The sequence below is a fragment of the Heptranchias perlo genome, chromosome 36 (genome assembly GCF_035084215.1).
Source record: "Heptranchias perlo isolate sHepPer1 chromosome 36, sHepPer1.hap1, whole genome shotgun sequence".
Classification (NCBI taxonomy): domain Eukaryota; kingdom Metazoa; phylum Chordata; class Chondrichthyes; order Hexanchiformes; family Hexanchidae; genus Heptranchias; species Heptranchias perlo.
The window spans coordinates 2428763-2454439 of NC_090360.1; the positions used below are offsets into that span (position 1 = coordinate 2428763).

Sequence of the window (25677 nt, forward strand, 5' to 3'; positions counted from 1 at the left end):
AGAAGACAAGCAGCTCCTGCAAGGAGGCGTGAAAGCCGTTAAACTTGGCAAACAGAAGCTGCCTCTCATAATTCAGGCCGTGCATCTGGCGGAAGAAATTCATCGCCAGAGCAAACCATCTGGGAGGATCCCCAACGTACAGGCATCGCTGCAGGGTCTGAAGGCAGAAAGTGCTACCTGGGTGCGATCGCCCTGACCCTGAGGAGCACGTCGGCAGCGTAAGCCGAAAGGACGACCTCCACACCCGTCTCGCGCACAGCAAGAGGCACAGGAAAGGCTCTCCGAAGATGGTTTATAATTGGGGCAAACTTCATCCCAGCCTCGTGCCATCCCTCACTTCTCCATCGATAGGCACCGTGGAGTGGTCTCTGGGCGTCTGGGTCTCTGGGCGTCTGGGTCTCTGGGCGTCTGGGTCTCTGGGCGTCTGGGTCTCTGGGCGTCTGGGTCTCGAGGGACTGGTTAAATCCCTCCCTGAGGACTCAGCTCTGGCCAGCCGCGATGGAGTCGAGGTAAGTGGACACTTTGTCAAAGAAGCTCAGGACTAGCCTGAGGGGAATAACACGCTCAACAGGTCAAGTGTCACAACCCCAAGGCAATCGGTGACACGGAGCAAATGGCCTGGCACCGGGTCCTTGACCCCCATGACCCCTGGTGGCAAATGTGGGGCTAACACACTAAAATTGGTGGTGAGGTAACTCAAGATAAACCCCTCCCACCCCCCTCCCACCTCCCCCACTCCAGGATCGTCAGCCTCGTCTCCCAGGAGCAGGGAATCGGTGTGCTGGGTGATCCTGTCCAGCGCTCTGGGGCTTACAATTCCTGGCTGAGTTCTGCTCTCCTGTTCCAGGCTCTCCTCTCTCCTATCTGTGCGCAGCATGGCAGTGTGTGCAGAACAGTCAGCTCACCTGAAAAGTCAAGTTTCCCACACTCTGGGGAGCTGAGGTGAAGCATCTCATACAGGGCTCGTCAAGACTGGCAGATTCACGGCTTTGGATTTCCCCTCTGTGAAGCAGCACCAGGTCCCCGTCGATACTCCGACCTCTCCGCACAATATGCACCGCTCCCTCAGTCAATCCATGGAAAGGAGCCTCTTTCGACACAACCGGGGGACGCAGGTTATTGGATCTGCGGCTGTGAATTTCCTCGTCGTCCAAACCCACACTCAGTCACAGGGAATCTCCGACACTCACTTCACCAGTGTGTCACCAATAGTGTGGGGAGAAGCTCGAACCCCAGGTCGACGGTCCAGTCTTTGCAGAAGGTGCCTGAGGAGGCAGGAATACAAAGCACAAATTGTAGAGATGCAGTGCCTGCAGTTCATGAACATTTATACAGACCAATAGGACAGGAGCGGGAGCTCAAATCTGTCCTGTTGCACCCTCTGCTGGTTAAAAGTGGAGCTCAATAATTTCTGCTGCTCAAATATCTGTGCTAATTAATTATTGTTTAATTTGTAAATTCAGAGCTGCGGTTTTCTGAGATGAGAATAAAAATAATTGCTAATATTTCTGAAGTCAATGGAAATAAAAATGGGAGTGATTTTAGACCGGCTGCCGATTCGCTATCACCCGGTTTACATTGTCGCCACGTCAAAATCTCCCTCCTCAGCGTGTGAATCTCAGCAATTCAGTGGTGCCTGGTGAGAGGAAACAGCAAAAAACATAAAAACTGAAAGGACTGCATTCAATCTTCAGAATGATTATCCAGGTCAGAGTGACGATGCAATGTGTTGGAGCAGCAACGAGTAGCAGAATGGTAAAAAAGACTTGCTTTTCTACAGCGCCTTTCATGACTCGAGAACATCCCAAAGCACTTTACAGCCAATGAAGTACTTTCGAAGTGTAGTCACTGTTGTAATGTAGGAAACGCAGCAGCCAATTTGCGCACAGCAAGATCCCACAAACAGCAATTAAATTAACAACCAGATAATCTGTTTTTAGGTGTTGGTCGAGGGATAAATGTTGGCCAGAAAACCAGGGAGAACTCCCCAGCTCTTCGTTGAATAGTACCATGAGATCTTTTACATCCACCTGAGAGGACAGACAGGGCCCCAGTTTAATGTCTCACCGACAGCACCTCGCGAGTGTCAGCCGAGATTGTGGGCTCAAATCTCTGGAGTGGGACTTGAACCCACAATGTTCTGACTCAGAGACAAGAGTGCTACCACGAAGGCACAGCTGACACCTTTGGTAGAGTTGGTGCAGTGTGTTGCAGGTATCAGGGTCACGGGGAACAGAAGCCTGATTTCCACCCCCTGCCCCATTCTGGTAGTTGCCAATCTGATTGGGCTTCCTTTGGAGACAAGACACATCTCCACAAGTAGACAAGAGATTGGCCCCGAGTTGCAGTGAGCATGCTCGAACACTGTAGAGCTGGAACGGCAAATTCAGGAACAATTGTACATCACCTGTGACATTCTTTGTTTCCCTTTTCCCTTCTACAAAGGAGCTCTGTAAACTGTTGAAGTAGCAAACCTGTGGGCTCCTGGTGTCAAAGGGACTGATGGTGCAGAGGGGATCCTGGTGCCAATGTGTGTTTAACCCAAGACCTGCCCAAAATATGTTTTTGTACAACTTCTGAATTGTTTCTCGGCCCTAAATTCGTTCATTTTAGTTTTTCATTCAACCTGGCAATTCTTGAATTTACTGGACTGTGGGTTCTCATCTCAAACAGTTGGACCTTTGTCGGAAATGTCTTCCTTTCCAAAATGTTGTGTCTATTTGATGGGGTCACTGCAGCAACTAGCCCCAGAATTAAACTGAGGTTTGTAACATCTCTCAACTCACTTTTAAACCAATTTAGGATTTGCCTTCGCCAAATGAGGCCCTGCCATTAAGTTTGGCGGGGCCGCCATATCCCTCGCCTTCCCTGGCTCGTTACCCGTTACTGGCCTCCCTAGTAAATAAAGAGAAACGGTTTCCACTAGAAGAGGGTTGGTCACCAGGGGACACAGATTTAAGATTATCGGCAAAAGAACCAGGGGGAGATGAGGAGAAATCTTTTTACGAGGCAAGTTGTTACGATCTGCAATGCTCTGCCTGAAAGGGTGGTGGAAGCAGAGTCAATAGTAACTCTCAAAAATGAATTGGACAAATACTTGCAAAGGAGAAAAAAAGGGCTATGGGGAAAGAGAGGGGGAGTGGGACTAATTGGAGAGCTCTTTCAAAGAGCTGGCACAGACACGATGGGCCGAATGGCCTCCTTCTGTGCAGTATGAGTCTATAAAACATAGGGACATACTTTGATGGTTCATCTTTCCCAGGATACGCGGCTGATTGCTGGTGTTTCTCTTGGGTCTAAAGGGGCCAGTTTATGTAGCAGCACGGCCTATATGTGAGGAGAACACAGTGGGCTTGATTTTCAAAGTAAAAAACGGGTGGATTGGGGCCGGGGGAGGAGCAATGAAAATTGCCACCATTTCAGACCCGGCCCCAACCCACCAATTTCCGGTTTTCACAGGGGCTCCCGGGAGGCGGGTCGGACCCTAAAACCTTTCCAGGAGGCTTCAGGCCTCAATTTTTCACTAATTCCCAATTTCAACCCCGGGGAGTGGTCCGAGATTCCCGGGCCCCCTGTTTTACGCCCTGTGAAAGGAGGCAAGAAGGCCCGAGACTGCAGGTCGGTGCCTAGAAAGACACAGCTTGTGGGCCCGGAACAGCAGGAGTGCTTCTCCCAGGCCCAACAAGCCTATCTGCACCGACCCCCCACTCCCCCCACATCGCGGACCCCCCGATCGCAGACCGCGACCCCAATCCGCCCCCTCCGACCCCCGATCCCGCGACCCCAATCATCCAACCCCGACCCCGATCCTCCCCCTCTGACCCCCATTGTCCGACCCCGATCCTCCGACACTGACCCTCCCCCTCATCGATCGCGAACCCCCGCGATGAGCTTCGATCCTGTCCCCTGTGACTGACCCCGATCCCATCCCCTATGACTCGCGACCCCCGTGCCCACCCATACCCCCATGCCCACCCATACCCCCCCCACCCATACCCCCCCATCCATGCAAACAAAGAGTTACGTGCAGACTTACCTGAAGGCATCTTCTCGCTGCTGGTCTCCTGTCTGACTGAGGCCGGCCTGTCAATCAGCCGATCAGTTGGATGGGAAACCAACCAAAAAGATGAAAGACGTCCTAATGTCAAAATCATAAGGACATCCGTGAAATCCGTACTAATGGGTTTCCTGAACTCAAATTGACCCCCCCCCCCACCTCCTTCCTGGCTCCGTTTTAAAATTGAGCCCGGTGTGTTTGACCTTTCTCAATGATGTTATCAGCAATGAAATCACACACAATTATTCACAAACAAGCTTGTTTCAGTGTGCTGGAAGGACATTGCTTGTGGAAGTGAAAGTAAATTGATTTTCTATTTTTAAACACTGACCAGCTTTTAATTTACACTTGGGATGTAGCAGAGACTGAGGTTTGAAATTGCCTGTGGGAATATTATGAACTTGGGTGTAATTCCTTTAATGAGGTGTCCAGTGCAGGAAATTGTGTTTTTATAATATCAATGGAACCGCAAATAGGAATCCTCGACATTTCCCCTCATAGAAAATTACCCCCCAAAAAGACCAATCTTTTATTGGTCCACCAAGTTTGGATTTTGACTCAAGTGCTACACTCCAGTCCAGTCTTGACAGTATTGGAAGCTCTACTTCATAGAATGATACAGCACAGGAGGCCATTCGGCCCATCGAGCCTGTGCCGGCTCTTTGAAAGATCTATCCAATTGGTCCCACTCCCCCCTGCTCTTGCCCCAGAGCCCTGTAAATTTTTCCTTTTCAAGTATTTGTTCAATTCCCTTTTGAAAGTTAATGTTGAATCTGCTTCCACCGCCCTTTCAGGCAGTGAATTCCAGATCATAACAAATCGCTGTGTAAAAATAAATTCTCCTCACCTTCCCCCTGGTCCTTTTGCGAGATGTAATTGCTCACCCTACTACTGTGTTGTAATTTGCATCTTCGTTGATCTGCTTAGAGTTAAGTACGAAGCCTTTTGCGTGACGTAGACCTGTTTGGATTTATTTTGGAAAATTCTAATCAATTGTTCAATTTGGTTCTTTTGAGTTTGTGAGTAAGAAAAAGACTTGTATTTATATGGCAGCTTATCAATTCTCTAAGAAATATCTCAAAGTATGCTGCAATATTCTGAAGTGCAGTGACTGTAGGAAATTGCAGCTGACATTTTTGGACACAACGAAATCCTACAACCAACAATGAGATGCACGACTGGAGAAACGGGAGCTCTTCAGCTTTGAACGGTGACTGAGAGCAGACTTTGTGGGCCTGTACAAGACGTTAAATGGCATAAATAAGGTTAAGCCAGAGCACGACTTCAAGGGACAGTAGGGCGAGGAGGCACTGGCTAAAACTGGTGAAAGGGAAATGTCAAAAAGAACTTCTTCGCACAAAGAGTGTGCAACATTTGGTCTTCTGGGCAGGTTATTGGGGGCAAAAACCTTGGCAGGAAATGTAATTTTTTCCTTATTCTGTACGGATGAACCAACACAAGCTGAATGGCCTCCCTCCTCTGTATCCATCTTGTGAATGATCAACTAATCTGTTTTGGGTGATGTTGTTTGAGAAATGCTGTCCAGTAAATTGGTTGAATTCCCTGCTCTGAACTCCCAGGAGCCTTTTCTACTAGTTGTGTCTGTCGGTGGTATAATTATCTGTGTTATTGGTCAGTTCTGTTCATTGTGTAATGCCAATGTCTTTCCAGGTGAGAATATTGTCTATCTCAGGAGTGACCACAGGGATGGTTTTACATCAACAATTCGGATAGTGATTGGATACAAATTGTTTCTGCATTGACCTCGTCCTCCATTTGGATTGGGGATTGTAAAATTGTAGTATTTTTTTCTGGAGAATTGTTTTTTTGAAGGGGATGCTGAAATTTACATTCAATTTACCTGATTCACGATCTGAATCATTAGTTCATTCAGCCCTGTGAAGGTTATTGAATAAATTATTACAGCATCCTACATTTGTCCTGTTTTCTCATCAACCCACGGCTGGAGCTATCATAACACCATAGTGGGTACAGCACAGGGGGAGGCCATTTGGCCCATCGTGCCTGTGCTGGCTCTTTGAACGAGCTATCCAATTAGTCCCACACCACTGCTCTTTCTCCATAACCCCGGAAATTTTTTTCCTTCAAATATTTATCCAATTCCCTTTTGAAAGTTACTATTGAATCTGCTTCCACCGCCCTTTCAGGCAGCGCATTCCAGATCATAACAACTCGCTGCGTAAAAAAAAAAATGTTTCCTCATGTCGCCTCTGGCTCGTTTACTGATCGCCTTAAATCTGTGTCCTCTGGTTAATGACTCAAACTCTTCTACTTTGAAGCTTCGGACAGACTGGGATCGGTTCTGGTGAGATAGGCTTCGAAGTAGGAAAACAAGTCAATTCAACGTGATCTCTGAGACGGCCTAAGTCACGTAAATAAAAACCAATTAGTTAATATGAACCAATTTCAAGTGGACCTCGTCTTCACACAAAGGGGAGTGGAAATCTGGAACTCTCTCCCCCAAAAAGCTGTTGAGGCTGGGGGGTTAATTGAAAATGTCAGAACTGAGATTGATAGATTTTTGTTAGGCAAGGGTATTAAGGGTTATGGAACCAAAGTGGGTAGATGGAGTTAAGATACAGATCAGTCATGATCTAATTGAATGGCGGAACAGGCTCGAGGGGCTGAATGGCCTTCTCTGGCTCCTATATTGATCAGCGAAGAGAAAGCAGCTTTAGCGAAGGACAACCGGAAAATGGGATCAAGGCTTTCAGCCTCTCGACTGTGTAATATACTGGGGCCTGTTCCTGGGGAGATCTTGTTCACTTAATCACTGCTGTATTAGGAGCCGACAGGGTGAGCATCACTGACAGTTTGATGAAATGCAGAAAGGAGCAATTTCAAGCGTAGCTGCAGCAATAAGCAGATAAGGTTGAAACTGCTCTCCCCTCAACCGTGGCTCAAAGTAATTTACTTCAGCTTTTAAGGTCTGACTAACTGACTGACCTCACGCGAGGGATGAGCGGAGAAAGAAGGTTCCAGACTGTGCGGGGCCAGTTCAGGCATTGTGGGTTTTGGTCGTGGCCGTCCCTGTAAAGAAGCAGAACAGCAGCACCTCAAACCTCGGGCCACAGATACGCATTCTCAGTACGGGTTTCAGCTTGGTCAGGAGCTGAGCGGAGATTGTGACTTTGACAGCAGCCTCTTGGCTTTAAGGAACTGCTGTTCACATCACAGGAGAACTTTAAGGTAAGTGGCAAAAGAGCCAGAGGCGACATGAGGAAAATAATTTTTACGCAACGAGTTGTTCTGATCTGGAACGCGCTGCCTGAAAGGGCGGTGGAAGCAGATTCAATAATAACTTTCAAAAGGGAAATTGGATAAATACTTGAAGGGGATAAAATTGCAGGGCTCTGGGGAAAGGGCAGGGGAGTGGGATTAATTGGATAGCTCTTTGAAAGAGCCAGCACAGGCACGATGGGCCGAATGGCCTCCTTCTGTGCCGTATCATTCTATGATTCTATGAGAGGAGAATGGCTGTGCGAAATTTTCTCCAAACAAGATTGTGCACAAATGAAGCGGTGATTTACTGAGACGCTGACACTTTAGTGCCAATAAAACCAAACTAATTGGTTAAAGAGCAAAATACTGCAGAAGCTGGAACTCTGAAATAAAATCAGAAAAATCTGGAAACACTCAGCAGGTCCGACAGCATCTGTGGAGAGAGAAACGTAGGGTTAACGTAACAATAAAACAAGAGTACTGCAGGTGCTGGAAAAGAAAGCTCTGCAGAAAGGTCATCGACCTGAAACATTAACTCTGTTTCTCTCCCCGCAGATTGTTCCTGACCCGCTGAGTGTTTTCACATTTTCCGTTTTTATTTCAGATTATTTGGTCATTTATCTCAATGCTGTTTGTGTACAGAATGGCTGCTGTGTTTGCCTCATAACGGTCACTGCACTTAAATGTAATTCACTTTACGTGAAGTGTTTAGGGATCTGCAATAAAGCACAGAGTGAATGTACTTCTGTTTATTTCTTTGTGTTAATATTTTAAAAGTAAATATATAAGATGGATAAGATGGTCCCATATAATGTGGAACTTGCTACCATACGGAGTGATTGAGGCAAATAGCATTTAAGGGGAAGCTAGATAAGTAGATGAGGGAGAAAGGAATAGAAGGATCTGCTGATAGAGTGAGATGATGAAAGGTGGCAGAGGCTCGTGTGAAGCACAATAGTTCTGACGAAAGGTCTTCGACCTGAAACGTTAACTCTGTTTCTTTCTCCACAGATACTGCCTGACCCGCTGAGTGTTTTCAGCATTTTCTGTTTTAATTTCAGATTTCCAGATTATTTATAATAGACGTGTTGGGCCAAATGGCCTGTTTCTGTGCTGTAAATTCTATGTAATTCTGTGTTAGATCTAATGTAATGAGGGAGTGGAGACTGTTTCTCTGCCTGTCGAAGGCCAGGTTTGTCTCTGTATTTTGCATGGTACAGTGGAGGAGAGTCTGTACTCCTGGTGATGGATGTGGTTTAATCAGCAGCCTATACTAAAGAGGATTAGACTTCAGCTTTGCAAATATCTGGATTTTTCAGGCTCTCTTTTTTGCATAATTTGAGAAAAGGACCGTGATCCAGAGACTGACTGATTGCTATAGTTGAGCTGAGCAACAGGGACGTAAACCGAGTAATTGGAAGAATCGGTCAGTACACAGGTAGAAATTAAACACTTGACAACTGGGAGCAGTCGTTCAAGACACACTCACTGCTACTTATGGGTTGAGAAGATTCAATGATCAGACTGTCGATATCACTGGGATGTCATTCTGTGACATTCAGTCACAGCTCAATGATTTGTTTCCAGTGGATTTTGCAGTAGGTGAGTCCCATTATCGATGGGTCTGCAGTATCATATTATAATGTTATGAGCTTTTCTGAGGTTTGGACACAAAGTGAATGTGGGACGAGAGTGTAGTTGTGGCCAATATAACGATGAACACGAGTGATCGGGTGGAGGCTGAAACTGCAGCAGATCCGGTAACTTTTTTGTGCCTCCTGTGTGCAGCAAGATTTGCTGTTTGAGACGCACATAAAAAATTGCCAGTGGCAGAGAAGATATCAGTATCAGTACACCAACAAATCATTCCATTACACAAGTCTGTGCACACTCGTACTGTTCCATTACACAACACTCTGTACACACTCGTACTGTTCCATTACACAACACTCTGTACACACTCGTACTGTTCCATTACACAACACTCTACACACTCGTACTGTTCCATTACACAACACTCTGTACACACTCGTACTGTTCCATTACACAAGTCTGTGCACACTCGTACTGTTCCATTACACAACACTCTGTACACACTCGTACTGTTCCATTACACAAGTCTGTGCACACTCGTACTGTTCCATTACACAACACTCTGTACACACTCGTACTGTTCCATTACACAACACTCTGTGCACACTCGTACTGTTCCATTACACAACACTCTGTACACACTCGTACTGTTCCATTACACAACACTCTGTACACACTCGTACTGTTCCATTACACAAGTCTGTACACACTCGTACTGTTCCATTACACAACACTCTGTACACACTCGTACTGTTCCATTACACAAGTCTGTACACACTCGTACTGTTCCATTACACAAGTCTGTACACACTCGTACTGTTCCATTACACAAGTCTGTACACACTCGTACTGTTCCATTACACAAGTCTGTACACACTCGTATTGTTCCATTATACAAGTCTGTACACACTCGTACTGTTCCATTACACAACACTCTGTACACACTCGAACTGTTCCATTGCATGGAATGTAAATCCAGCCCAGTGTCAAACCTGCTTTACAAATTCCTCAGGCATCTGGACAGTCGGCTCTTTACTTAATTCAAGTGTTTGGAGAGAGGTGTTAGTCTCTGGCAGAGCGATTAGATTTCCCGCCAGGCAGGAGCCAAGCAATGTAAACAAAGTTACTGACCGGGTGACAGGCAAACTGTAGGGAGGTCATTCACGGAGAATTCAGAGTTCCATATTCTGTGGAGGGGAATCTTGGTGTCCCTGACCTCTTATACAGTTGGGCTTTCAAGTTGAGGTATGTCTAGAGGTGGTAAGCTGATCCACTAATCTCTGTTGTACAGAATCAGCTGCATCATGGCAAAATATTAAACAATATGTCCCATATCGATCGGTTTGATGCTGGTTCCAGCCCAAGGTCGCTCGTTAATCATATCCTCTTTGTTTTTAGTAAAATACTTGCAACAAATTCAGTGTCATAGTCAGAACGTTCCATGTCTCTCGAACCCACGTTTTGATGTCACGCATGACTAAAATAAATGACAGAATAAAACTGGAGTGAATCCAGATTGAGGCTGGATAAATTAGGCCATTTCTTCTCTTCTGATTAATTTTGCTGCTTTAAAGTTTCGTTGTCCTGGGCCTGTGTTCCTCAGATGAGTTTCTTCAACTTCTCACCAACTCCACTGGTCATTTAATGATTATCAAGACCTTGCTGTGAAGAGTCTGCAGAAGATTAGTTTCTAAACAAATAAACCAACAAACAATTTTAGAGCTTTTAACTTTGAAGAGTAAACAGGACGTTGTAGATGCTTAGCCTTTCCATTTGTTAGTATAATAGAAGGGAATGCAATCAACTATGAAAGAAAGAACTTGCATTTTTATAACATCTTAGCAACATCTCAAAGGCCTTCACATTCAACGAAACAACTGTAAGCAAACGTGGCAGCCATTTTGTACACAAATAGATCCCACCGACAATGAGATGAATGATTAGTTAATCTGTTCTTGGTAGTGTTGGTTGGGGCAGGAATATTTGCCAGGACACTGGGCAACTCCGTGTTCTTCTTCAAATAGTGCCATGGGATCTTTAACATCCACTGGAATAGAACCTTGATCCAATATCTCATCTGAAGCATGGTACCTCCAACAATGCAGCAATCACTGCTACACTGGAGTGCCAGCTTAGATAATGTGCTTAGATCTTGGAGTGATGCTTGAACCCAGAACTTCCTGACTCAGAGATAAGTGTGATGGCCGCTGAGCCAGATGGACAACTCAAAGTGGAGCAGACGGTTTAACACAGTTGAAATGGTTTCACGCAACATACTTAGCACCCCAAGAACCTCTTGTACAGACTCCAAAAGTCTCCAGCATACGTTGGTGAAGCAAAGCTGGTGTAACAAAAGAGGGACTTGTGTTTCTATAGAACCGCATTGATCTCAGAAACATCTCAAAGAGATTCACATACAATAAATTACCATGTAGTGCAGTGACACTGTTAAGTAGGCAAATACGGCAGCCATTTTGCACACAAGATCCCAAGCTGAAGGAATCTTTCTAAAAAAAAATCATTCTGGGGATATGGTTATCATGAGCAAGGCTGGCTTTTTTTGCCCATTCCCAGTTGCCCTTGAGAAGGTGATGGTGGGCCTTCTCGATCTGCATGGAGATGAGTGACCAGTTGGGGACATTTTGGGAAGGGCAGTATGAAATGAGGCAGAATGAGTAAATAACTAAATGTGCCCAGCAGCTACAATGGCTGAACGTTGGCTTCGCAACCAGAGCATCACAACTTGTTTTGACTGACATTTAAGCTCATGCAGCCTAATTGAGTCAGAATCAGCAGCTCTTGGGCAAGATAATAAATGGCATGTTTCTATTCAAGGGGGAGGAATAACTGTCAGGGTCAGTTTCATCCCAGATGAAAGCTTGGTTTCCTGTTTACATTTTCAGCCCCACTACGAGAGAAAGTTTGCATTCCATTCATTAGCAGTGACAGGACTGCACTCTCTGCCTTTCCTGTAGGAAATTAGCAGTAAGGGACTTAAAAAGGAGAAAAATATTGGATTTAGTAGCCAAAAGTACACGAGTTTGCAAGTCCCACCAAAAACCCGCAGGGTGTACACAACAGATAAGAACTTCTCAGAAATAAGTTTTTCTGATTATGGTGAACCAAGTTCAGGTGTGAGAGCTTAATTTGCTCGTACTACAGTCCTCAGTGTGTTATTTTTAGGCAAATATCAATCCATTTAAAATAGACACCCGCCTAAAAATAAGAGTTGAGCATTCACGCGCAAACTTTGCTGATTGGAAAATACACTGCAGGGCATCAGAGGTTTCGAGTGCTGGGCTGGCTGATGTCTGTCATCCCTCAGTACAGACTCAAGAAAAAAGAATGCTTTGCAATTATCTTGGGGCTAATCATGTTTATCAGAAACATCTCAGGTTGCTTCACACACAATAAATTCCTCTGAAGCCCAGTGATTGTTGCTGTGTTGGCAAATAAAGCAGCCAATTTCCACACAGCAAGATCCCACAAACAGCAATGAGATGAATGTCCAGTTGATCTGTTTATTGGCATTGTTGGTTTTGAACAAAACGTTAGCCAGGACGCCAGGAGAATTCCTTGTTCTTCTTAGAATAGTCACATTGGATCTTCAACATTTACCTGAAGTACCAAAATTGGCAGAAGGGGCCTGGGTTTAACATGTCATTCAAAGGACAGCACCTCTGACAATGCAGCACTCCCTTAGTACTGCACTGGAGTGTCAGCCTAGATTATGGGCTCAAGTCCTGGAGTGGGTCTCAAACCCAGAACCTTCAAAACTTGAATTCAAGACTTTGCAAGAATGTTAACAAAGCTCGGTGCAGGTGACAGGTTTTAAGAGAATTAAAATAAGTAAGAAAGAAGCATTTCGGGAGCAAAGTCCTTTGCAAGACCTCAAATGAATTTCTGGATATTCAGAAACAAATGGCCATCAAAATATTTGCCCTGAAAAGTCTCTGGCATTTTTGCAAATAAATTTTACAATGAAATAAAAGGATATTGTACAAGAAACAGAAACTTCAGATTGTGGTTTTTATATGCCTGCTGTTGTAATCAGAATTTTCTGTCCACTTCAATTTAAACTAAAAAAAAACCCTTCTCCTCCCTTGGCCCTTAACCTAATTAAATCAGTCCACACACCAAACTGTTTAGCATTCATAAAATTCCTGGTCCTTGTGCTGTTCTCCACTGGGAATTGGCTGGTAATATTGAGCATCCTCGAACAGATGGGATGTCCCCTGGCTGCCAGCTGCTGTGATGTCAGAGCAAAGCAGTGTTTAATTGGATAGATGTGAATTGGACCCTATCTGCTTCAGAGGGAATCTTTAAGACACATCAGTGGCATGCTCAGTAAATCTCACAGCCCCGGTAGGATTAGGGCTGTATGTTTGTTAATCACTCTTACAGCCGGGATGGACACTGGACTCTATCAACAGCAAAACGCTTCGATTTAGAAACCACAGCCTCTGCTTTCTGTTTTGTGGTAAATTGGGTGAACAAAACCGCTCTGAAAGAATTTGAGAGATCTGAACACTGCGTAGTGGATTTCCTGAGAAAACAAGACTCCTTTGGACCCAAGCACTTTGCAGAGGTAAAGCAAATAGAATTGTTTTGGTGCAGATAGTCCCCAATGTAAAATGTTTCAGTAACTTTGCAACATTAATTAATTCCATCTCCTACTCCTTCACTAGAACAATAGTTTGTGCTGATATTTCCATGTTGGTTCTGTCCCCCAGCCTTTGACAAACATTCCAGATGTCCTGTTTCACCATTCTCTTTCTTTTCAAATGAATCCCTGTGTGTGTTTTTTTTTAGAATGGTTTCCAGCATTACTTCCTGAACAAAGCTCCATGCACCGGTGCTGATTCTGTGCTGCGGTGATGGTCAGGCACTGCTTACCTTGGTTTGTACTCTGCCAACCAGGAGCACTTTGTGAATGAATGCTGGGCAAAGATTTCTCTGTAGCAAAATCCCAGACCGCTCTTTCTAAAACGTATTTTCCTGGAGGTTCCCCCGATCTTTCCCCCCCTGTAACCTCCTTGAGAAACGGTGAAAACTGCGGTAGACAGGCTGATCTGCTGTGGCTATGGTGGGAGATTGAGACAATCACAAGGGGATTCGCTCAACTTCTGCTGCACACGGATGACATAGTCCCTCAACATTGAAGTACGATTTGCCAAATTGTCTGGGCTTAATTGTCAAATAAAGCTTTCCGGCCCCATGTATTGTAAAGACAGTTGATGCACTGGAATTCTTTACCAGTGTGAATGGGATCTTTAACTTTGTACACAGACTCCCCACTTTGGTAACTGGCAAAGGTTTGATGCACTGTGGCACCTGTAATTGATACACGGCAGTGAATAACCTGGTACCTCAGCGTTAAGATACTCACCATGAACCCGGTCAGTGACCAGGGCGGTCTGGCCCTAGGGGAAGTCTGGAGTTTCCTGAGTGCCCGGGAATGGTTCCTTGGCGTTGTGTTTTCATCGCTGACAGGAATTACCCGGCTAAGATTGATTGCCGATTAGGTGAAATTCTTTGACTTGCTGCATGTTCGATGGAGTTTTCAGACCCTGTGACAGCGGACGGTCGTTATCAGTGATTGCACCTTTATTTTCTTGAATGGAATAAGCTCTTTGGTTTATGATTCTATGAATAGAAAGCACAGGAGGAGGCCATTCGGCCCATCGTGCCTGTGCCGGCTCTTTGAACGAGCTATCCAATTAGTCCCACACCACTGCTCTTTCCCCATAGCCCCGAAAATTTTTCCCCTTCAAGTATTTATCCAATTCCCTTTTGAAAGTTACTATTGAATCTGCTTCCACCGCCCTTTCAGGCAGCGCATTCCAGATCATCACAACTCACAGTGTAAAAAAGTTTCTCCTCATCTCACCTCTGGGAGAGCTTATTCTACCAGATGACTTTTCCAGGCAGTTATTGAAACACGAGTTCATCCACATTAACCACAATATTGGGATTAATAATTATGTTATGCAATTATGTAGATTATTCAGCATAAATTAATGTCAAGACAAATGTAATTAATATTGACATGTGGTAAGTGTAATAATGCTTTCGAGGAAAAAGGGTGACTTTGGACCTCTGGTTCCCAAAGCTCTCCACCACTGGGGGTTTTCCTCACCTCATGTCTGGGTCTGATAGAGATTGATTGCTATGATTAGTCAACAACCCCATTATCGTCGTACAATGTGCGACTACCACAATGGTAGAAGGCAATCTAGATGGACCCCTTGGGCTCTCCTATGTTCCTAATAGGTCAACATGGCACATTTCTGGAGTCTTGCTGTGCATACTCTGAACACGACAGCAAAACACTTGACAGAATTCTGCTTGGAAGACCAAATGGGACTAGGGGACTAAACGGGCTTAACCCCCATCTCTACTTAAATAGGCAGCAGTTGTTCGTTGGGGACAAAATGTTATTTCAACAGTGACCACACTTCAGAAGTACTTCATTGGCTGTAAAATGCTTCGGGACGTCCTGAAGGGTGCTTTATAAATGCACGTTCTTTGTTTTTATTTAACGAATACGGAAGTAGGTATAAGATGCTGCTGTTCTCTGAGATTGCCCTGCACTTTCTCCCACAGCTGCTGGTGGAGATGTCAGTGTGCGGGATATGCTGCTCCCTCCTCCTTTACCTTACGCCCATCCTCCTGTGCCAGGCTCAAAGTCCAGCCTTCGTCCAGCAGCTAAGATGGGAGGGAGGCGCAGGCGAAGCTCCGTACGACTATTCCCCACTCCTTCCAGACGGCAGGGAAATAACCGTCTTCCTCTTCAGAGACCTGCCACAGAGGTAAGCCCAGGTCCGCTGACACCTCTCACCCGAAAACTGTGGCAGCAGAAAACTCTAAATGGATGAGGGGTGTTTTATTTGCCATCCAGTAAAGACCTTTCACCTATCAGTCAAAACGCTTAGGGTGTTTACTTATTTAACAGGTAATTCATGGCATGTGAGCTGCTTTGTGATGAGATGCTGTATAAATGCAGGTCTCACTAGGATTCCCATCAGATTCCAGTAGGAGATGCTAATCTTTCCGATCCCAGGCAGCTGATTTAAGCTCAGGACTAAATATTCCCAAATTGTTTGCAACATTCAAGTGTTTGAGTTTTGAGTGTAATTTTTCCTCTTTACATGATTTTGAGTGATATTTTCTTCTTTGTTTTGTCTGCACTAATCGAGGCTGGAGTGTTTAAACCATTTGTCTGTGAGCCACAGAGGTGCATTCTATCGAGTCTCAGTATATATCTTCAGTTATTGATAGTCACACATCTTGATTCTGAGTTAGGATTTATCAAAGATCAACTCTTTCCAAACCTCCAGCCCCATGAAGTTCAAACAAGACAAACCAGCAAATAAAACATAAGCACAAGAAAGATTAAAGGGTTTACAGGGCTGTGTGTAACCCACAGGCTACAACTTGAGTACTCTGACCAAGGTTGAGGGAGAGCTGCATGGTTGGAGGTCGCTCCAGTGCAGTGCTGAGGGAGAGCTGCGTGGTTGGAGGTCGCTCCAGTGCAGTGCTGAGGGAGTGCTGCATGGTTGGAGGTCGCTCCAGTGCAGTGCTGAGGGAGTGCTGCATGGTTGGAGGTCGCTCCAGTGCAGTGCTGAGGGAGTGCTGCATGGTTGGAGGTCGCTCCAGTGCAGTGCTGAGGTAGTGCTGCATGGTTGGAGGTCGCTCCAGTGCAGTGCTGAGGGAGTGCTGCATGGTTGGAGGTCGCTCCAGTGCAGTGCAGTGCTGAGGGAGTGCTGCATGGTTGGAGGTCGCTCCAGTGCAGTGCTGAGGGAGTGCTGCATGGTTGGAGGATGCTCCAGTGCAGTGCTGAGGGAGAGCTGCATGGTTGGAAGATGCTCCAGTGCAGTGCTGAGGGAGTGCTGCATGGTTGGAGGACGCTCCAGTGCAGTGCTGAAGTTAGATGCCATTAACTTGGTTTCTCCTAAACCTTTTAAGTTGTGCTCACAGCACTCTTAAACATCAAAACATAAATATATAGATTTTGTTTAAATGGATGTGCAGTTTGTTTTTTCTATGAGTGTAATTTTTCTCCCAGTTTGTTTTATTCATGTGTATGATTTTACTTGGATGTATTTCTGTGGTCCCCTGTACATTGCTGTGAAACGTCCCTGCTTGAATTACTGTCGCCGATGTTTGGAACATTGTTCTGCATCAGCCCGTAACTCAATGACCAGGTGATAGTGGCAGTCAACAGGTGGGTACAGGCACACTATGATTAGATATTCAAAAGTTTCATCTCTTAAAATGCTGCCAGGAGAAGGGCAGCTCTTTAAAAATCTTGTCCTTGCTGTTATTTCATCCAATGAATCTCTTTCACCATCTGCCTTGCAGACTGATGTTGGATCAATTCATTTAGTCGGCAGGGTGTGATCTGATTTACAAAACCTGATGAAAGTCAGGTTCTCACGTTATGTAAAGGCATTGGCCTGACTGCCAAACGGATTAAAGTAAAGAGACTGTATAACCAGAGGGAGAGACCTGTGATCCACAGGCATCATTGCAAAAGAAAATAGAATCATAGAATCATACAGCACAGGAGGGGGCCATTCGACCCATCGTACCTGTGCCGACTCTCTGAAAGAGCAATCCAATTAATCCCACTCCCCTGCCCTTTCCTCTTAGCCTTGCAATTTTTTTTCTTTTTAAGTATTTACCCAATTCCCTTTTGAAAGTTACTATTCAATCCATTTCCACCGCCCTTTCAGGCAGCGCATTCCAGATCAGAACAACTCGCTGCGTGAAACAATTTCTCCTCATCTCTCTGGCTTTTTTGCCAATTATCTTAAATCTTAAAATAGTCTTGTAGATCATCACAAATCGAGAGCGCTGGGTGGTGCAGTGAGTTAGCACAACGTGATTTAACCCTTGGCATCTGGAGTTGATCCCAGCCCACAATGATAGGATCACAGTGCAAGGGACAATAATTTGGCCAATTTTAACCCAACTCCTGGTTGGTGTGAGCTCAAGGCACAAGTTGGGATCTCAAGATGACAGAGGGTTGGGCGGTGTAGAAAATGGAGATGCCACAATGGTGCAATGTTCTCCTGAGGTCACAATGAGGACAGAATAAAGAAAGTTGTAGCCTGCATTGGACAAGGAAGGAGTGATGAAGATGTTGAAGGGACTTCCTGATAGGCTCACAGAGGTGAAAACTTTGAAATCGTTTAAGAAACAGATGAATATTACGAGTGCTCATCCGTTAAGAATGAACCTTTCAGGACTTGGAGCAATTGGTGCTCGCACTAACGGCAAACAGTGGAGAGATGTTAAATTCAGCTGCCCAGCAATCCCTTGGCTTCATCAGCTTAAAGATTCACACCCTCAAAAGAAGTTTAAAATGCACTACAAGCTTTACATACAGAAGCCCATTACATAGAATCATAGAAACATTGAAAATAGGAGCAAGAGTAGGCCATTCGGCCCTTCGGGCCTGCTCTGTCATTCAAAATGATCATGGCTGATCGTCTAACTCAGTACCCTGTTCCCACTTTTTCCCCATATCCCTTGATCCCTTTAGCATTAAGAAATATATCTATCTCCTTCTTGAATACATTTAATGACTTGGCCTCCACTGCCTTCCGTGATGGAGAATTCCACAGGTTCACCACCCTCTGAGTGAAGAAATTTCTCCTGTTCTCGGTTCTAAATGGAATACCCCGTATCCTGAGACTGTGACCCCTGGTTCTGGACTCCCCAGCCATCAGGAACATCTTCCCTGCATCTAGTCTGTCTAGTCCTGTTAGAATTTTATATGTTTCGATGAGATCACCTCTCATTCTTCTAAACTCTAGTGAATATAGGCCTAGTCGACCCAATCTCTCCTCATACGTCAGTCCTGCCATCCCAGGAATCAGTCTGGTAAACCTTTGTTGCACTCCCTCCATGGCAAGGACATCCTTCCTCAGATAAGGAGACCAAAACTGCACACAATACTCCAGATGTGGTCTCACCAAGGCCCTGTATAACTGCAGTAACTACCTCTGTTAAAAACTGAGCAAGATACAATGCACAGAAAATATGTTACTGACTATCAATGAAAAACTTCATCTAAAGCACATATCCGACATGCTGCATTCCCAAGTCCCTGTGTGACCACAATGTCCAACAATGGGGTTTACATTGGTCGTCACCAGTACCGTAAAATGAGCTCACAGTGAATCAGCTGCCATTTTACACATGGGAGAGTCAATCGAGGTGGGGCGGGGCTGGGGGGGTGCGGGGTCAATCGGGGCTGGGGGGACAGGGTCAATCGGGCTGGGGGGGTCAATCGGGGCTGGGGGGGGGTCAATCGGGGCTGGGGGGCGGGGTCAATCGGGGCTGGGGGGGCGGGGTCAATTGGGGCTGGGTCAATCCGGGTTGGGGGGCGGGGTCAATGCGGGTTGGGGGGCGGGGTCAATCGGTTGGTGGTAAATCGGGCGGCCAATTCGCCATGAGCCTATTCCGCGCTACTGAAGTCAACCAATTGCAGCCCTGATTTTTCTTGTAACCTGAATTCTTAGTCCTTTTTTACTAATCACTCCATCACTGTGAACAGTTCTGGTCTCGATATTATAGAAAGGATATAGAGGCATCGGAGAGGGTGCAAAAAAGATTCACAAGGTTGATAACAGAACTGTTGGGATATACTTATCAGGAACTGATCAAGGCTGAAAATGCTGGGGCTCTTTTCTCCACAAAAGAGAAGGCTGAGGGGTGACCTGATAGAGGTCTTTAAGATTATGAAAGGGTTTAATAGGGTAGAATAGAGAAGATGTTTCGTCTTGTGGGGAAGACCAGAACTAGAGGTCATAAATTTAAAATAGTCGCTAATAAATCCAATAGGGAATTCAGGAGAAACTTCTTTACCCAGAGAGTGGTGAGAATGTGGAACTCGCTATCACAAGGAGTAGTTGAGAGAAAAAGCATAGATACATTTGAGGGGAAGCTAGATAAACACATGAGGGAGAAAGGAATAGAAGGATATGCTGATAGGGTGAGATGAAGTAGGGAGGGAGGAGGCTCGTGTGGAGCATAAATGCTGGCACAGACCCGTAAATCAAAAGCAAAATACTGTGGATGCTGGAAATCTGAAATAAAAACAGAAAATGCTGGAGAAGCTCAGCGAGTGAGGCAGCATCTGTGGAGAAAGAAACAGAGTTAACGTTTCAGGTCAAAGATGCTGCCTGACTTGTTGAGCTTCTCCAGCATTTTCTGTTTTTATTTCCGGCATAGACCAGTTGGGCCAAGTAGCCGGTTTCTGTGTAGTTTCGATGTAACTAAAACAAAATGAATAGTTCTGAATAAGATTTCAGGCTAAATTGTACTTTGCTTTGGGAGTGCGCATTGGGAGTTTTGGCACTGAGATCAGAGAATTCCCATTTGCGTTATCTGTGCCTCTCAGCATTTTAATAACCCGAATAATATCCCCCCTCGCAATTTTCCCCGTGGACGCTAGATCAGTTCTGAGAGTTTCTCCTCAGAACTTTGAGTCCCAAGTCCCTGACCGATCCCTCTTCTCTGACGTCTTCCAATGCATCAATGTCCTTTTGAATATCAGGTACTCAAAACCACGCACAATATTCCAAATATGGCCTCGCTTGGGATAGATTCAATACTGAAATAACTTGGAAGCTACAGGGACACAAATATAGCTCAATCTAAATCTAATGTAAAATGTAATGTAAATGTTTTAAGGGCAAAATGCGTGATCTAAATCATGGACACGCACAAACACCCCCACCCCCAGGTGGGACACAATCTAAAGGACACACGGACCCAGCCTCACGTCACATACTAAACGTCATAGACTGGTAATCAAGAACAGAGGGGAATTTGTACAACTTCCTGTGGGTCCCACTGCCATTTCTAATTTTTGATGTGATTCGTTGTCTCATTCTATCCCCTCTCTCCACAGCCGCTACTTCCTGGTGAAGGAGGACAAGACTCCATTTTCCATCACAGTGACTCCCTGCGACGCACCCCTGGAGTGGCGGCTGGCTGTTCAGGAGATGCCCGAGCACCTCACTTGGAAATCACACAGTAAGAATCGCAGTGAGACTCGTCACTGGACACAATCCACCAGCCAGGTCCATGGTATTGGGACGGGGGCGGGGGGGGGGGGCTTTCTTCTCAAAATAATGAAAACAAAGGCCAAAATATGAAAGAAGCAAATACAAAATGTGAGACAGATTTAAGGAAACTGAAAAGATGAGAGGGAGTCATAGAAATGTTGCTGGAACTGGTGTAAAGGGATTGTAGGATTGGTTTAAAGCTCATCATCAATCACATATCGCCTCTATGGATCTGATGAAGGGTTCCACACCCAAGGGAGGATTTGCTTTTTTTAAATGTCAAGGACATCTTGCTTTGTGTTGCAGCCTCAAGGAGAAACTGAACTTGGATTCTCTCAATCGGAAAATTGAATTGGGTTGAAACCCATTGCCTTGCTATGCTCCATTGGCTCCACGTCCACTAGCACATCAGTTTCAAGATCCTCATCTTTAGATCTCTCCACAGTCTCCCCCCACCTACCCACGTGAATTCTACCAAGTATATGTTACAGGCTGCTCCTCCAAACCAGACGATCGTAACTTTCTTGTTCCTTTCACTCCTTTGTTCACCCTATTCTTGGAAACTCTCCCTCTAAATTTCTTCACCTCGCTCCCCTTCCCTCTTTAAAAAAGCCTCCTAAAAGAGCCCATCCCTTGACTGTGCGCTTAAAGAAAGAAAGACTTGCATTTTATACAGCGCCTTTCACGACCTCAGGATGTCCCAAAGCGCTTTACAGCCAATTAAGCACTTTTGAAGTGTGGTCCCTGTTGCAACGTTGGTAACATCCCCCCCATCTCCAGCCTGGCATCATCTTCACCTTTGTGAAGCACTCAGACGTTCATGTAAGTCGCTGTCAGTGGATGGCCTAATGGTTCAGACAACCCAGCTTCAAGAGGAGGGAAGCGAACAGGGGCAGAGGGCTCTTCCTGGCTTTGCAGGACAATCCTCTGCTTGGACAATGGAGTAGCACAGAGAGTCCACTCTTCTGACAGGATGGAAGCAGCGTGGAGGCAGGAATTGATGGTGGCCTTGAATTTACGCTGAAGTACTCACAGACAAACGTTTACTGGCATAATGCCTCCGTTAAAATAGCAGTGTTGAATTTCACACAAATTGCATGAAATGTTTTGCTAGTATCTCACAGCATAATTTCAAGGACTGTGCTGCCACAGAACAGAATCAAGCGAGTTTTAGGTACCTATCAGCCGTCTACCTAGAAAAAGGTCACAGTATCGTTACCAAAATAGCCCTGTAAACCTTTCCTTTTTAAGTAGAGATCCAACGCCCTTGTGAAATCATTCATATAATACGAACCGTACGTATTATTTACTGGTAGTGATTAGTACAGCCTATGATTAGCATAAGTGAGCAAATTCACCATACTAATTAGTTGAAAAGTTACTTGTAACCAGTGGCCTGTTAGATGTATAGTAATAATAGCTGAATTTATTATGTGATTAAAATAGCGCTTAGGGGGTTCTAATTGACAATCAATCAACCAGGGCCGAATTATTTCCTTGGAGTTATGGAACATTTTGATGGTACTGACAGTCACATCCCTAGATATGTGCACCATGTCACCCTTGGCTCAGTGTCACCTGAGTCAGAAGATCATGAGTTCAAGTCCCACTCCAGACACCTGAGCATAAAATGTAGTTTGAGACCTCAGTGCAGTACTGAAGGAATGCTACACTGTCAGAAGTGCCATCTTTTGGATGAGAAGATCACTGATGAGAAGATTATCTGGTCATTATCACATTGCTGTTTGTGGGAGCTTGCTGCGAGCAAATTCGCTGCTGCATTTCCTACATTACAACAGTGAATAAAAGGACTTAATTGGCTGTAAAATGCTTTGGGACGTCCTGAGGTCATAAAAGGCACAAGTGTTTCTTCATAAAAAGAATGAATAGGAAGGTGTATGTTATAACGCAGCAATTTATTGAGAGGTTCAAATTATACCATAAACATCATCCAGCCTTTTATTAAAAAATATTTCTGGTAAATTTTATGCATCAAGGCAAAGGCTTAAATATGATGGAATGAAATGTTTATATTTAAGGTGCCTCTTTTGTGCATCACCTCCTGACCTACGGTTTGGGGAGTTCGAGTGACTCAATGTCCCCTACAAGTGCAAGTCTTTCTTTTTCCAGGTTAAAGGTTACTGACTGGAGATGCTCACTAACTTTCACACGGCACGTACAGTGTAACCACCGGCACAGGTCAGAACATCCATTTGTTCACAAGACATGTTTAAGAGTCTGACCGAAGTTCTCTGAATTTCAGGTGCTCACCGACCTGGGAAGTTGCAGAAACTTCAGCGGAACCCAGGCGCTACGAGAGAACTTTTTACCTACAAGGGAATCGCAGTGGAGACTTACGTGAGAGTTTTGTCGCATTCTGCCTTCTATAGGTTGGAGCTCATTTCAACCGAGGGGGACACCCAGATCAGGGTCTACCTGACAACACACCCAGAGATGGAGCCTCCTTACCCAGAGCTACCCTTTGACCCACGTGTAGATGTCACTTCTGTAGGGCAGACAACGGTGACCCTGGCCTGGAAACCCAGCCCGTCAGTTTTACGGTATGAGGGGAACATTCAATATTGCCTCCTGGTCAACCAGAAACACAACTACAAAAGTCTGTGCGCTGCCGAGACTCAGTCGGAGCTTCCCGATGACCTTTGGCCAGATCTGCCAGTTGTGTCCATCTACTCGAAAGACCAGCTAATCCATCTCGCTGGAATGGAAGACCTACTGCTCCCTTCCAATGTTCTCAGCAGCCCATTCTCCAAGGAACCAGAGTCCGGTGTCATGCAGTTCTGCATCGGCAACAAAAGTGTTTACGCAGTGTCGGAATTGCAGCCCAACACCCAGTACTACTTTGATGTGTTTGCTGTGAATGTTCTCACCAACACTAGCTCTGCATTCACAGGGACCTTTGCAAAAACTTTGCAGAGGCCAGATCCCAACATTCTTGAGCTGAAGGAAGGAATTATGATCCAGGTTGATGTCGGGAAAGACGGTCAGAAATTCTACAGCTTCAGGCCTGGCACTTGGCACAGAAAGGTACAATTCACATTCTACTCTTGTGGAGAAATGCACATTCAGATCGAGAGAAATGGCAAGCTGGTTGCATCAGAAAATGTAGAAAATCTGAAGCATGTTCAGCTCAAAGGAAAGACCAGGGCGAGGTATATAGTTGGGATTAAATCCACAGGGCCCTCAGAAGCTTCTGTGAAAATCTTGGTGTCCACAAGTCCCAACAAACCTCTCTTCCCTCGTCTCCCGGACAACCTCAAATTGAAAACCTTTGACAAACTGAGGACCTGCAACTCAGTAACTATTGCTTGGCTGGGAACACGGGAAGAGAACAAGTACTGTCTCTACAAGAGAGAGATCGAGGAAGAACAGGTGGAGAAAGAAATAAAGAAACCAAACAGGTGCTTCGGGCCAGAGAGACGGAAAGTATCTGAGAAAGTGCACTGCAAGTATTTTCACAACTTGAAGAGGCTTCGTGCAGTGACAGTGGAGAAGGTCAGAGGGCTGAGGGCAGGGACAACGTATTTGTTTGATGTTTATGTGATTGGGCACAGAGGCCATTCTGTCAAATACCAAAGTAAGGTGGTAAAAACAAGGAAGGCATGCTAACTTCACCCAATGTCAAAAAAGTCTGGTTTGGAAGCCAGGGACTCGATGACTTTTTAAAAAGTGTATTTGAGATACTTGGGAAATCTGCATTCAAACTACTGGAATCAATTTCAGACGGGCGAAAATGGTTCAGGTGGGTCCTGATTACAGACTTAGACCAGAGGTTTTCAAACTTGTGTGTGTGGGACTCCCACAAATATCAACAGATTCCCAGGGACCCTCTGTATTTAGTTCTGAAGACCAGCCTCAACTACCCAAAGGAAAACAGTTCTATCATTGCAAAAAAATGTTTGTCAGTACACAACAGGAATAATGTGCTTGTAAATCCATAAATACAATAGAAATATAGAATACAGAATTCTGATCACCTGAAGGACTCCTTGAATCTCTTCACCAATCCCCATGGACCCCAATTTGAAGAAGCATGACTTTAATGCCTGGCTGATCTCCCATTTGCTTCCACCTTCTTACAAAGTTTGCCAAGTGGGTCGGGAAGCTCTGGATCTCAGATTGAGGGAATAGGAGAGCGTTGAGCTGTTTAGAACTGGGATTCAGTGCTGATCGAGCCACGGGGGGTTTCAACCAGCTCCCGAAAACAAACATTAAGGTCTTTGCAGTTATCAGTGGACGAACCAGTCACACATTCTTGCGGCATTCCTTAGTCCAGAAATTATAACATTTAAATTAAACAAGTTAACAACTGTGTGAAAGCATTTGACAGATCGACATTCAACGTGTTCTCAAATTGAAAAGAGGAATTTTTAGTTCTTCAGCGATCCAGCCACTGTGATTATTTATCAGGATGCGCTTATAGTCTAGAATCCAGTAACAACGCAACTTGGATGCAGTTATGTGAAAATTGGTTGGATTGTTTAGATTTACATATGCAGAGAGGCAGAAATCCTGTTTCGGACTGACTCTTTTGAATGCTTGGTTTAAGCTGTTACAAGAGACACACAAAATACTCTGTCATGTCGATTCTTCTTTTCAAGAACCACGAGGAAGCTGTGAGCCCAGTTGTAAACCTCATATCAAGTGGACCTACCTTTAACTCTAGTTCATCTCAGTCAGGCT

General features: G+C 45.1%; 1 protein-coding gene across 1 annotated transcript; it reads left to right on the forward strand.

Annotated features, from left to right (window-relative positions):
- The first annotated feature begins 287 nt into the window (after positions 1–287).
- Positions 288–24603, forward strand: LOC137303910 (protein NDNF-like). Its single transcript, XM_067972323.1, has 6 exons — positions 288–509; positions 7179–7267; positions 13298–13481; positions 15500–15705; positions 20820–20956; positions 23240–24603. The coding sequence occupies exons 1-6, from the start codon at positions 288–290 to the stop codon at positions 24601–24603; spliced, it is 2202 nt and encodes a 733-aa protein (XP_067828424.1).
- Positions 24604–25677: the final 1074 nt, after the last annotated feature.